Consider the following 14,676-nt stretch of genomic DNA (forward strand, 5'->3'; position numbering starts at 1 on the left):
ACTTTTATTGCACTTCCTCTAAGGCAAATATCTTCTTCCTATGATAAGGAGATCAAAACTGTACACATTACTCCAGGTCTCACCAAGACCCTATCTAATTGCAAGAAGACTTTTGTACTCTTATAGTGTACTCCAATCCTTTGGTAATAAGGGCTAGCATGCCATTTGCTTTCTTAATTTCTCACATGCTGATTTTATTGCACACCTAAACTCCCTCAAACAGTTCCATTCCATTATGCATAAACTGCCACCTCTCCATCCTTTTAAAAACCAAACATCCGAACAAGGAGCAGGTGTAGGCCATTCAGTTCCTCGAGCCTGCTCCTCCATTTAAAAAGATCATGGCTGATCTGATAACCTGAAATCTGCATCCCACTTACCGCCGATAACCTATCACCCCCTTGCTTACCAAGAATCTATCCACCTTTGCCGTAAAAATATTCAAAGACTCTGCTTCCACCACCTTTTCAGTTGCAAAGACTCACGACCCTCTGAGTGAAAAAAATTCACCTTATCTCTATTTTAAATAGGCGTTCTCCTTATTTTTAAATGGTGACCCCCTAGTTCTAGATTCTCCCACAAGAGGAAACATTCTCTCCACATCAACTCTAACAAGACCCATCAGGCTATGCCAGAGAGGGCCTCCTGAGCCACACCAGGTGATGCTTAACCCAATTGACCACCACAGCGCAAACCATTGTCTAATGAGAAGCAAAGCTACCATTGTTATCATCAGAAATGTAAAAAAATTTTCATCCTCCTGACTCGTCTTAAGATCTTGCTTGTTTTTGCCTTTTCCCTATGTAAACTGAAAAAGCACAATAAATTTGTCAGAGTGCTTCTAGTTTCTCATTTTCATCAATTTTTAATGTGTGATTTTTCCAGATAATATTTTCTTATGTGCATTTTTAAAAAAGCCGACACAATTAAATGGATTTGATAAATTTTCAACTGTACACAATATAGAATTTCACTCTGGTCTAATGAGAGGAAAATGTTCAATTTGCAACTCTGAAGGTCAATTGTATCATTCTTTGCATTCAAAAATTCCTTGAGGTTTTATTATTTGCATAATTTAATACAATGGCCTTGTCAAATCTATGTAGAATCTGGACAACATATAGTGCATTTTATAGATTCTGTAAATAATAAAAACAATACTGGTAATTCACAGTAGATAACCCATTCAAAACCCACCTACTTGCACAAAATTAAAATCGGGTCTGATGTTTCACTTGCAGACGAGACCAGGACTTGGGGGCAATAAATATAAGATGGTTGCTAATAAATCCAATAGGAAATTCAGGAGACACTTCTTTACCCAGAGAGTTGATAGAATGTGGAACTTGCTACCTTGCTGAGTAGATCAAGTGAATAAAGTAGTTGCATTTAAGGGGAAGCTGGATAAGTACATGAGGGAGAAGGGAATAGAAGGATATGTTGATGGAGTCAAATGTGGGAGGAGGCTCGTGTGGGGCATAAACGCTGATGCGGATCTGTTGGACCAAAAGGCCTGCTTTTGCTGTGACTTGTTTGTAGCTTACCATTGTTTCATTCAGAACCATCCTCCCCTTTTACTAGTTTAAAGTTCTTTCTGCAGTTCTATTCTTCCACCAAGATCTTGGCTTCAGTCAAATTCGGGTGCATCCCTGCTGACTACTTCAAAATTAGGGAGTTTAGAAACGTACCTTAAAAGGCTGGGGGAGATAGGCTAACTGAATGAAAGGTCAGGTGATAAATGCAACTTAATGTGGAGTGATGAATTTTAGTAAGAAAAACAGTGGAAAGATTTTGAAGAGTATGGATGAGGAGAGGTAGCAATATATAATTTCCTTGAAAATGTGAGTGTGGCTAGATAAAGCCAAAAAAGCAACAATTTATAAATAACTTAATTTACAGCAGTGAAGGAGTAATCATTTGTTCAAGACAGTGGCTTGGCTACAAAGTACTGTGTGCCTTCGGTGACCCGTTGTTGAAAGGATATCCATGTTCAGAGCATGTGCAGTGTGGATTCACTAGGAAGATGACCATGAATAAGAAACTATAGTTGTAAGGAAAAACTTGAGAAACTGAGACTGTTACAGCCTCCATAAATATCTGTAATTTTTAGAGAGATAAATTTCCCAGAGACCAATGGAAAGAATCAGAGGACAAGATTTCACGTTTTAAGACTATTGCTGTAACAAACAAGCTGAACTCATCATGGATAAAATATTAATTAACAGGCAAATAATGCACTAAACAAAAAGTATTTAATGCGACTGAGATATGTCCTACAAAATACTTCTGTGCAATGCCTTGCTTCTGGCAGTAACATTACAGGAACAATCCCACAGTCACTTCCAGCTCTCTAGCAGATTCACTTCTTCTCACCAGCCCAGGCTGAAACTTCCATTGTCCTTTGACAATTGTTCCATTTAGCTCATGTTTTCTCAGATACTCCCAGTAAGGCACACCTTGACGACGCTCTGTCCCATAAATCTTCAAGAGCCTCATCTGTTTCTTCGGAACAGGAGCTGAGCACTTGCCAGCATCCTGCTTGGTCAGTAGCGTGAAGCAGTTCACTAGCATCCTCACAGCATTAGCTTCTTTGTCTCTGTCTTAAACAGCAGCTCTCCTCTTTCTGTGAGATACTGTGTAAAGATTTAAAAACTGCCACCCCACTCTTAATGGGCTCCTGTTTGTTTCTCTCTCCATGTCAGCAGAATCACATGGGCATTTCTCCAAACTGAGGTGTTTATTGTGACTTCACCACCCCCATTTTCAGAACATTCTGTTTCACCTTAAGTTAAAGGGGACATTTTGGAACATAACTATTCTGTAAAACTCAGTATTCATGACCAGACTTTTTTTCTTGGACAGGGAAGGGCAAGAGGAAATTTGCTAGAGGTTTTTTAAAACTTCTGAAGAGTTTTGATAGTAAAGTGAATAGATAAAGATTGTTTCCTCTACTTTGGAGTTGACCATAATTTTAATGATCACCCAAGAACATGGCTAGGTGAAATTGCAAATCTTTTGAGTATGGAATATTTTACTGTAGGATCAATTGAGGCCGAGGCATCTTTACACCTTTTTTAAGTGAGTAGTAGATAAATATTTGAAGCAAAGGAGGTTTACAGGGATTTAGGGAGCGAGCACAGCTGTGGAATTAGTTTTGGATTGCTTTTATGAAGACACAGTGGGCTGCAATGATACTGCTGCTGCGTTTGTAAATATCTATAGTTCTCTAGAGATCAGAGCAGCTAAAATTAGAGGGGGAAGTTGCCCTGGAGGAGGGTGGAAAGCACGTTTCAAGTAATTGTGGAAGCCGGTAGGCTTGGAGGGATGTCTGTGGCAGGCTGGAGAGGAGTCAAAGATGGACTGTAAAAGTATAAGATGTGGAAATAGATTCTCTCTGTTTGACCTCCACTTACAACCATGACCTACTGACATGAGGGAGCAAAAAAGTGAGAGGAATTCCAGGGACATTGACATTTAAAAGCTTTGCATTATGTGGAATCAAACTGGTCAGGTGCTTTTTAATCTGCTTTTTTAGTTCCTCTGTTAATTAGATCATGGCTGTTCTGTGCTTCAACTTCATTTACCAGACTTGCTCCATTTCCCTTGATGTCTACCCAATGAGAGAATCTCAATTTCAGCCTTGGAAATTTCAATTGATCCAGCATCTGCAGCCTTTTTGGGAAACAAATTGGAGATTTCCATTGTCCTTTATGTGAAAATGTATTCTAATTTCACATGTCAATGGCCTCACTCTAATTTTAAGATTGGCTCTCTTGAAAATTCTCCCACTAAAGGAAATTTTAATCATTTTTAATACCTTGATTACATGACCCCTCGATATTCTAAACACAGGAGAATGCAAGTTTTCTATTAATATCATGATTGTGAAAAAGAGCAGAAATTGAAATAAAGCAGGTATACATCCATAGTTTTTTAAAGAACGATTTCAGTATTTCATTGAAAGAATGGAGCAGATGCTGTGTAACATGTCCTCAAGGTTTAACAGCATCTCTATCAATTGGATTGTAGTCCTTGGTAGGTTATGGGAATTCATAGCAAAGAAATCCCCAAGGATTGATAATTTTATCAGAGTAAAAAGAAATATGCGATGAGATTTAAAAGGGAGTTGATGAATGTTGATAGGGTCTGTTGGATTGAAAACCAGCTCATTGGATGCTCGTTTACTATAAGTGACAACATATGTAGGCATCTACAGACCCATTAGTCTCCTCAGGGGGAAAAGTATTGAAATGTCTGATCAATGCAAAATTTGAAGATTAAGTTGGTTTCTATCCATTTTTGGGCCTGAAATAGGTGACACCCTGTAAAAGCTGGAAGCATAAAGCTCACCTGGTGCCATGGGCCTCATTGATGTAATATCGATGAGCTGCCAATGCCTATAGCAGCTTCAGAGGCAGCTTGGAAATCAGAAATGAAATTTGGACCTGTTTCTAAATTGAGATGAAGTCAAGGACTGGAAATCTGAAGCTATACTCTACTGTGACCTTTTAGTCAGCGTTAACATAATGTGCCACTACATTGCTCATTGAAGTTTTCTAATTAATTCTGATTTTAAATGTACCTTTTAATAGATTGACCCTGGTTTTCAAATTACATGCTAAGGTGTCAACATATTCAGTTTTGTTTAGAAGTAAACCTGGCTTAGATATCAAGTTACTTTTTAGTTTCATAATGTAACATTTTACTTAAGGTGATATTAAGATGGCTGTTCAGCAACAAATCAGTCTTAAGCTAAACAAAAACAGAAAATGCTGGAAAAACTCAGGTTTTGAGTCCATATGACCCTTCAGAGCTCTGAAGAAGGATCATATGGACTCGAAACATTAACACTCACTCTCTCCAGCTGCTAGACCTGCTGAGTTTTTCCAGCATTTTCTGTTTTTATTTCAGATTTCCAGCATCTGCAGTATTTTGCTTTAATCTTAAGCTAAACTTTGGTCTAGGACTTATATTGGAAATAGTTGTATTCGTGTAAGATTTAACATGGGATTTCTTATATATGCTGAATGATTTTGCTACACTGATGCGGTGAAAATGTGACACTAGGCTGCAAATAATTCGTTATTAAGAAGGTGAAAGGTAGCCTGCAACAAAACATTTGATTTTGATTATGTCATTGAAGATTATTTCCCACTCAAAAAGGAATTGTTTCTATTAGATGATTTAAAAAAAAATTAACTCAATGTGGTGAGGATGAGGAAGAAAACTTCTTGTTGGTAATAATTAAGTACTTGGTAAGAAGATCAGATTTCTGCATAAATATTTTAGCATCCTTAGTTCATCGTCAACTGAGCTAACTTTGTGGTATCTGTTCTCTTAGCATACCAAAATGTAGCATTGCTATTTCTTGGGTATTGATGAAAAAAGAGACATTTTGTTGAAGCTTTTCATCTTGCACTCATCAGGACAGATTCACAAGAATGCCAAATCTCAAAGAGAGCAACAGTTTATATTGCATGAGAAGAGGTTGCTGATTGGCAGTTTTTTTTTATTCTTTCCCGGGCTCTGGTCGTCTCTGGCTAGGCTGTGGTGGGTGGGGGCAAGAGTGCAGTTTGGTTTTATTTCAGCAGCTTGTGAGAATCTTGGAACACTGCTTTGGGATAAATTGCTCCAGAGGTCCAGTGATAGTTGGATTGTTTCTGTACCCATAGGACAGATGTGATAACTTTGACATGGATTTGGCTTTTAAATTATTTAGTTGGAATGAATGTGTAATGTGTAATTCATTTTGATGAGTACTGTGTATATGGATTTGATGAAATTAAATGGATCTAGAAACACAGCTGAGGACTATAAGGTAGAAAACATAGCCCACAAAAATTCCAGTAAACAGATAGATTTAAAAAAAAACTATTTAGAATTTGAGAGTTCAGCACATTTAGGCTTTGTCACGGTTGGAACAAACGTTTGCATGTAACTATAGTTAATTTGAATTCTGTCAGGGGTAAATAAGATGAGACTGGGGGAAATGGTACAGATCAGAGGACCTGTAATGAAGTTATATCCTGAGTATCAGTAATCTGGTAGTGTTATATGGATTCACAAAAGTAAACGTTAATTGGAATGTAAATTGTAACATGCTTCCCACTTCAGATATCACTCTGGCTCAAACTATCCTTTGTAAATGTTAGTTGATTATATAGAATCTACCTATACCCTATCCACCTCTGTTCACGTTATATCATTTTAATGTAAAAACATGAAGCTTGGTATATTGATGACTGAGGCTGACTTGTCATCAGATTGGGCATAAAATGGCTGAGTGGTTAGAGATCCATTCGATATTCCTGACTTGAAATTGAAAGGCCAATGACAAAGGGTAGAGCAGTGCTTCTCAAACTATTTTCCAATGTGACCCCATTTAAATGTTTAAATTAATGTGACCCAAGACACCAACAATAACAAAACGGCAATAAAGCAGCACAGTAACATTCAGTATATAATTAAAAGTTTGTATATTAGAAATCAACACACATGTTCATATTTATGATTTTTTTAAAAAGCATTTTGTAAAACATATTATTTTATGTACGCACCAGTGCGTTACTTTATCTGAGCTGCCTCAGCTCATGTGCTTTGGCCAGGAAGCAGTATTCATGTATCACTCCAAGGATTTCAAATGACACAAAATATATATATTCTCAGAGGCTGCAGTTCCGCTGTGGGCCCTGTTAAGCACAAAGCAGCTTTAAAATAAAATGGATATAATTTGCAAGGTAAATAACTTACCTGATTGTGGAGTCATGTGCCTCCCTACGTGAGCAAAGTGGAAAGTGGAGTGCTTCTGAACAGGCGTAAATATTAATGTGTGACAGTCATTGGCCACTGAAATTTCAGCCAAGCTTTCCATATTTCCCAGCGACAAAAGACTCTGTGAAGCCTCTGTATTCCACACTCCCCTCCACCACTCCCTCCCTCCCACTGCTGTTTTTGCGACCCTACTGACCCACAGTTTGGGAGCCTATGGGGCTTCTCTAAACTAAGGAAGTAGAGAGATTATGCTTCAGTTATACATGGCATTAGTGAGACCACATCTGGAATACTGTGTACAATATTGGTCTCCTTATTTCAGGAAGGATGTAAATGTGTTGGAAGCAGTTCAGAGAAGGTTTACTGGACTAATTCTGGAATGGAAGGGTTGTTTCCGAGGAAAGGTTGGACAGACTGGGCTTGTATTTCCTGGAGCTTAGAGTAAGAGGCAACTTGACTGAAACAAAAAAGGTCCTGAGGGGGTACTTGACAGGGTGGATTGTAGAAAGGATGTTTCCTCGTGGGAGATTCTAGAATAGGAGTCATTGTTTAAAAATAAGGGGTCGCCCGTTTAGGACAGAGATGAGGAGAATTTTTTTTGAGGGCAGTAAGTCTTTGGAACTCTCTTCCTGAAAAGATAGTGGAAGCAGAGTCTTTGAATATTTTTAAGGCAGAGCTAGATAGATTCTTGATAAGCAGGGGGATGAAAGGTTATTGGGGGTAGGTGGGAATGTGGAGTTGAGGTTACAGTCAGATCAGTCATGATCTTATTGAATGGAGGGGCAAACTTGAGGGGCCGAGTGACCTACTCCTGCTCCTTATTTGTATATTCGTTTGTAATTTATTATTTAACGGGAAGCCCCAGTAGTGAATACTAGTGCAAAATAGCAGGTCAGATCAATTAAGTCATAAATGTACAGGATGTGATAAAGGAATGATGATGGTTTGGTGTTTCTCTTTTGTGTTTTAACAGGTTTAGGCAGACGGAGGACATTGTGCAGGGTAGTGAATATTAACAAATGGAGAACTATTTCCAGGCTGAAGCATTTAACCTGGACAAGGTGTTGGATGAATTTGAGCAGAATGAAGGTAAGTTCATTTCTTCAGATGTGTATTGATTTTTTTTTATTCTGGAAGTAAATAAATCTGCCATTGAAGACTGTGGGGAGTGGGATTGTGCAGTCTGTGGTCAGACCTGAACCAGTGGACTCAATTTAGCTGGCTTGCACAATTGCAGCATCACTGTCCACTCATTTCAATCTTGTAATTCCATCTCTGGGCTCATTTCATCATTCCTTAGCAATGCCGCCGGCACCTACCTCCTGCTGCTGTTCTGAGTGATTGTGCATCAGCATTTAATGTGGGAATCATTTCTGTAGAGAATCCTGGCTATGCTATGCGGCAGTATTTAGTTACTGCTTGGCAAAATAGTGCCAGTGTGGTCAATGTGCCAGTTTGAACTGGTGGGAGGGAGGAGGAGGGAAATGAGAGAAGTGTATCACCTGAGGTAGAAGTGGGTGGTAATGTAATTATATGAGCATTAAAGAAGTTAAATGGGTTCTCAGTGTTTCACATGTGGTCCACAGATTCCTTAATAAATGGCCAATGAAAATAACATGTTTGGACACCTTTGTTGTGGGGAATAAGTGACACAATAGTTGTGTCCTCCAATAGCCTTAAGTCCTCCAAAATTGCACAGTTTCTCAATAAGAAGAAAAATGGTAATTTTTGTATTCTTTCACGGTATGCGGGCATTGCTGCCCAGGTCAGCATTTATTGCCTATCCCTAATTGCCCTTGAGAAGATGGCGGTGAGCTGCCTTCTTGAACTGTTGCAGTCCATGTGGTGTAGGTACACCCACCATGCTGTTAGGCAATGAGTTCCAGGGATTTTGACCAAGCGACAGGTGGGTCAATTCATTCACCATCCTCCACACATCACTGGAATGGAACTGACAGTAGCCTATGTTTTGGGGAAGCTGTGTCAAAGAACAGCCTCCCTTTTCCAGTGTGCATTAACAGCTTAGTGTGTCTCCTCATTGTCCTCTATTCCTGTGCAGTAAATAAAGCCAGCTTTTGTTTTTGGGACTGTTCACCTGAGACTTGAGTATTCACGTTTGGCACCAGAGTGTTCTTATAAGTGATGATCAAGGTTTTTCTTGACTGCTTCTCAAGTCTGCTCTGCAGTTCTGCTTTGGGTTTATTTTAAAAATTTTTGCATGTTGATTTTTTTTTTCTGGAGTTGATTACCTCCTTTCACACCAGTTGAACCTCCTTTGATATTCTACATTGATATTAGTGGACTGACCAATGCACCTACAATGGCTTTCCCAGTTCCTACAAAATAACTATGTGCAAAAGAGCAAATACCAGCAAGGAGAAGACTTGTACTCCTTGTACTTGTCCTGCCAAGCATCCCATAAAAATTACACCACAGAAACCAACCATTTTGCACAACTAACCTGGTGTTTAACTTCTGCAGAAACTGTCATCCAAATCGTGTTGCTTGCCCTATTTCTATATTCCTTTATTCCTCCTTCCTTCAACCACCTATTTAACCCAATCTTAAATGTTGCCAGGGTCTCTACTCACAAGTCCATGCTGACTTTCCAGTTAAGCTGACACTTGTTTAAGTGCTCAGTCACTGACTTTGATAGATTACAATGACTTTCCTACAATTGGTAAACTGGCATGATTTCACCCTCTCTGCTTAAATAATGATGACTTTTGCAGTTTTCCAACTTTCTGATCCAAGGGCACAATTCCTGAGTCTAGGAGACTATGGGAAAATAATGACTCATGCATCTGCAATTTCCTCTCCCATTTCTTAAGCACCCTGGGTGGAAACCATCAGATCCTGAACCTTTGTCTATCTGAAACCCCATTACTTTCCATTAAGATTTCCCTTGCCTTCTTAAAAAAAATCTTGTATTAAATCTACTAAGATCCTCCCCTTGACTTTATTTATGTTTCCACACATTTATTTTGCTATTGTTCTCTGCTGTAAAAATGGATGCAAACCACTCATTTTAGACATTTTCCATTTATTATTCAATATAGCCAATCTTTTTAACAGGCTCGCATTCCCCTTTACCTATCCCTTATCTTAATATTTTTATGAAAACTTCTACTGTTAGCTCTTCTAGCTTGCCTGATTTCCAGTTTTCCTTGCACTTGTTTAAGTTTTTTTTTGCTTTATACCATCTTACCTCATTGGTTGACTATGATTGCTTTGCCTTTTAGTACGTTTTTTTTTGTTTGCCAGTGGATGTCAGGGGTGTGTGATGAGGGAAACATCCTCTTTCACGGGTGTTCATTTTCTGCTTTTGAACTGTTTCTGAACCTGTCCCGTACCACCTCACTTCAGCAAAATGCAGCAAATTAGAATGAGGGGGATCCTGCTTTTCTAACTTATTAGGTTGATTCCCCAGAAAACTAACGGAAGTAATTACAAGTGCCCTTTGTTAAAGGGGTTTACAAGCAAGTGAAGGAACTGGCAGAGGATTATAAGCAAAAAGAACTTCAGGCTTGTACCAGTTAAATTAATTCTATTGTGGTTGTATTTCCAAACAAGCATGCAATATGTAGCTTAGGGAATTGCCTACTCAATATTAATATTTAACACTTTACATTACATTAAGATTAAGTTTTTGGCAAGATCAAATAAGATTTGTTTATTATCAATTATAATTCAGAATTAGATTCGATTTGGCACCAGATTTGTGTAGTATGAACGTAGTTTAACAATGCGTAAGAGGTTTTTGATTGGTGAACCATTTAAAATCTCAATTTGGACAGATTGCTGGACAGATCTATGGATTGGATGAACTGTAGTATTTAGATGTTAACTGTCTGCAGTGAAATTTGAAATGTTTGATGCAAGTAGAAATGACAAACCAGAGCAAAGCTCTTGAGGTGAGACACTTATATCGTGCCATCTTTTTAAGTTCAAGTTTTTTTTTAAAGGAGTTGTTGCATATGGTAGTTTCTCTTTGTACTTGTACAATTGTACGTGTTGCTTTATCGGTGCTGTCAGATTTGGTATTTTGGAAATTTTGTCTTGATGCAAAAGAACATTGCATTAGTATATTTTCTCATTTAACTTTCGTTTATGGTTCTGTTTATGCCTTTGGATTAAGCATTCTAAAGTTTGGTAGCACTTGCATCGTTTGAATTTGTGGCAGTTGTTTCATTCTGTTATATACCAGTTATTTTCCATTTGAATCTGTATTTAGAGTTGTCTTCCATCTTTTGGGATATTGTTCTGACAAAGCATAGTACAATATTTTACTTTATAAAATAAAAACAAAATTCATGAAATACACAGGAGGTCACTTAAAATCTGTGAAGATCAAGATCCATTATTGATGTTTTAGATGTGTACCCCTTAATTGGAACTGAAATCTAAAAGAATTTTCATAATGCTTTGGGGAAAAAAGTGGGAGAGAATGAAAAGATCTGCTAGTTGCAGGGAGGGATAAATGGGCTCAGTGACTTGCAAAGAAATAGAAAACTGCTAGGTGACAAAACGTCTAAATGTCTACTGATTAGGTGATTGAGAGAGACACCAAAGACTGCAAATAATACATGGTAAAAGACATGGAAAGGTACATACAAATAAAAGGAGGTGAATGGAACAAGGCTATGAATGCAACCGATCAACAACTGAACTAAAACTATTAGAGATGTAGCAGATTTTAAATAAGTACAGAATCAAGGAAAGAGGAGATGAAGAACAAAAAGGTCTGTAATCGGATGGAAGGGAGGAGAGATTAAATGACTAAAGAAAGGCTAGAGGAAATGGTAATGGGAAAAGTAAAGAAACAAACAATGTGTCTAGAGGAGGTGTTGATGGCAATAGCAGAGTCATTGCTAACAGTTGCTGCCTGAAAAAATGGGAACAGAAGTAATGACCTAAAAATTATTAAATTCAGAGCCTGACAGCTGTAAAGTGCCTAATCGAAAAATAAGGTCTTGTTCATCCAACTTAAGTTGAGTTTCATTGTAACAGTGTAGGGGACCGAGGTCGGAGTGGGAGTGAGGCAGAGAATTAAAATGACAGTTGGAAGGTCGGAGCCACCTGTGTTCCACAAAGAGATCACTCAATCTGTATTTGGCCTCCCAAATGTAGAGGAGACCATACTGTGAATACAGTATACTAAATTGAGAGAAGTATAGGTAAATTGCTGTTTTCCCCTTCATTTTTGGGATTCTGGACAATAGGAAGGAAGAGGTAAAAGGGCAGGTGCTGCATCTCCTGCAATTGTATGGGATGGTGCCATGGGAAGGGGGAAGAGTTGTTGGGGATGATTGAAGAGTGGACCAGGTTGTTGCGGAGGGAATGCTTCCTTTGGAATGCTGAAAGGCGAGTGAGGCTATATATGTTTTCTAATGGCATGGCCCTGGTGATGGAGGATGATCCATTTAATGTAGAGGCTGATAGAATGAATGGTGAATAGAAGGGGAACCCTATTGCCCTTCTGAGAGGGAGTGGAAGGGACGAGAGCCAGAAATGTACTAACTACAGTCTGTGCCAGTGAAACATGGAAGAGAACCTCAAAGGTGTCATATAAGTTGGACATCTTTCAGCAGCATTGCCTTTGTAAGATCCTGGGCATTACCTGGAGAAAAACATCACCAAAAAGAAGTGCTACAGAAAACTGGTCAGAAGCACCTGTAGAACATGGTGCCGGAGAGACGATTGAGACTGGCAGGATATGTATTTTGCTCCCTGGATGAACGCCCTGCCAGAGTGACAGTAGAATGAACACCAGCAGATGGTAAAGAATGATGGGGCTGCCCAAAGAAGACCTGGTGAATTACATTTAAGGAGGACCTTCAAGAACAGGCCACCACCTAGGCTGGAATGAAAGATATTGTGATGGACTGGGGCCGGTGGTGGAGTCTTGCTGCCCATAGTTCCTCCATAAAGGCTGACTTGTACAGTTTCAACATTTTGTTTTGTTTCAGATTTCCAACATCTACACGTTGCTTCCTCCTAATCACTAATTTAACCAGTAAAATCAAGGTTAAAGGAGATCTGAAGTTACTCAAAATTGAGAATTTTTGATTGCTTAATTCTTATTTCTGCAGATTGGTGAGTTGGTAACTGTATAGGACATAAATTAAGATTATTGGATGCTGATATGAGAAAAATGCAGAAGGTTATAGGGACATGGAGTGTCCTCCCAGAAATAGCATTAGAAGTGGAATGTAAAATAGTTATTAAAAGGGATTTGGATAATGCCCTCTTCACATCATACTTGCCTACCTATCTTTGTATCATTTGCAATTATAGCTCCCATGCCTTCACTCTTCTCATCTAAGTCATTGGTGTAAATCACAAAAAATTGAGGGCCCATCACAGCCAATCAGACAAAGCCCTATTTATAGATATTGTCTGTTTCCTGCTACCCAGCCAATCTTCTAATATGTTACTCCCTACACCATGAGTTTTTATTTTTGGCAATAACCTTTGATATGGCACCTTATCAAATGCCTTCTGGAAATCTAAATACAGTGCGTCTACAGGCTCCCCTTTAAACTTATTTCTTCAAAGAATTCCAATAAATTGATTAAACATGATTTCCCTTTCATAAAACCATGCTGACTCTTTCTGATTTACCTTAAGAATTTCTAAGTGCCCAGCTATAACCTCTTTAATGATCGAACAAGAGCTTGACAAGAGCAAGGAGGTTATGCTGAATTTATATAAAACACTTGTTAGATCTTAGCTGGAGTATTGTGCACAGTTCTGGGTGCCATATTATAGGAAGGTTGTGAGCACATTGGAGATAGTGCAGAAGAGGTTTACAAGAGTGATCCCAGGGATGAGAAACTACAGCTATGATGATAGATTGGAGAGGTTGGGACTGTTTTCCTTGGAGAGAAGAAGGCTAAGAGGTGATTTGATAGAGATGATCAAAATCATGAGGAGGCTGGACAGAGTAGATGGGGAGAAGATCTTCCCACTCGTGAAAGGATCAAGAATGAGAGGGCACAGATTTAAAGTGATTTACAGAAGAAGCAAATATAACGCGAGAAACAACTTTTTCACACGAGTGGTTTGAGTCTGAATGTATTGCCTGGAAGTGTGGTGGAGAAAGGTTTAATTGAGGCATTCAAGAGGGCATTAGATTATTTGAATAGAAACAATGTGCAGGGGGACAGGGAAATGGCAGGGCAATGGCACGAGGTCATAATGCTCATTTGGAGAGGCAGTGCAGACACGATGGGCCGAATGGTTGTCTTCTGTGCTGTTAAAATTCTGAGATTCTAACACCTTCCCCCTGACAGATGTCAAGCTAACTGTCCTATTGTTTCCTGTTTTCTGCCTGCCTCCTCCCTTGAATAGAGAGGTTATATTTGTTACTTTCCAGTTTTTTTTTTTTACTCATTCATGGGATGTGGGCGTCGCTGGCTCGGCCAGCATTTATTGCCAATCGCTAACTGCCCTTGTTCAGAGTGCACTTAAGAGTCAACCACATTGCTTTGGGTTTGGAATCATTCCAGTCTCAAGCATTCTATGAACTCCTCATCCAGGCTACCACTGCCAATCTGATGTTTCCTGTTTATATGTAGATTAAAGTTGCCCATGATTATTGCCATCCCTTTATCACAAGCACCCAATATTTCTCCTTCTATACTTTGTCCAACATTGTGGTTACTGTTAGTGGACCTGTAGACCACTCCCACTAGTGATTTCTTTCCCTACTATTCCTCATCACCACCTAAACAGATTCTACATCATGATTTCCTGAAACAAGGTCATCTCTAACTGCTCAGATGCCATCCTTGATTAACAGTGCTACATCTCCACCTTTACCTAGTTTCCTATTCTTCTCGAAGAAAAGTTTCTTTTCTTCTCCCCTCTTGACCTTTATCCAATGATTTTGAATTCATGACC

General features: G+C 38.9%; 1 protein-coding gene across 3 annotated transcripts in view; it reads left to right on the forward strand.

Moving 5' to 3' along the window:
* Positions 1-14,676, forward strand: part of LOC121289224 (zinc finger FYVE domain-containing protein 9-like) — a 299,382-nt gene that overhangs the window by 19,723 nt on the left and 264,983 nt on the right. For all 3 annotated transcript variants that reach the window (XM_041208437.1, XM_041208438.1, XM_041208439.1), the window contains one exon: positions 7,745-7,860. In XM_041208437.1, the coding sequence (XP_041064371.1) occupies positions 7,791-7,860 (70 nt within the window). In that variant the 5' untranslated portion in view covers positions 7,745-7,790. The remainder of the gene's footprint in view (positions 1-7,744; positions 7,861-14,676) is intronic.

The sequence above is a fragment of the Carcharodon carcharias genome, chromosome 16 (assembly GCF_017639515.1).
Source record: "Carcharodon carcharias isolate sCarCar2 chromosome 16, sCarCar2.pri, whole genome shotgun sequence".
Lineage (NCBI taxonomy): Eukaryota > Metazoa > Chordata > Chondrichthyes > Lamniformes > Lamnidae > Carcharodon > Carcharodon carcharias.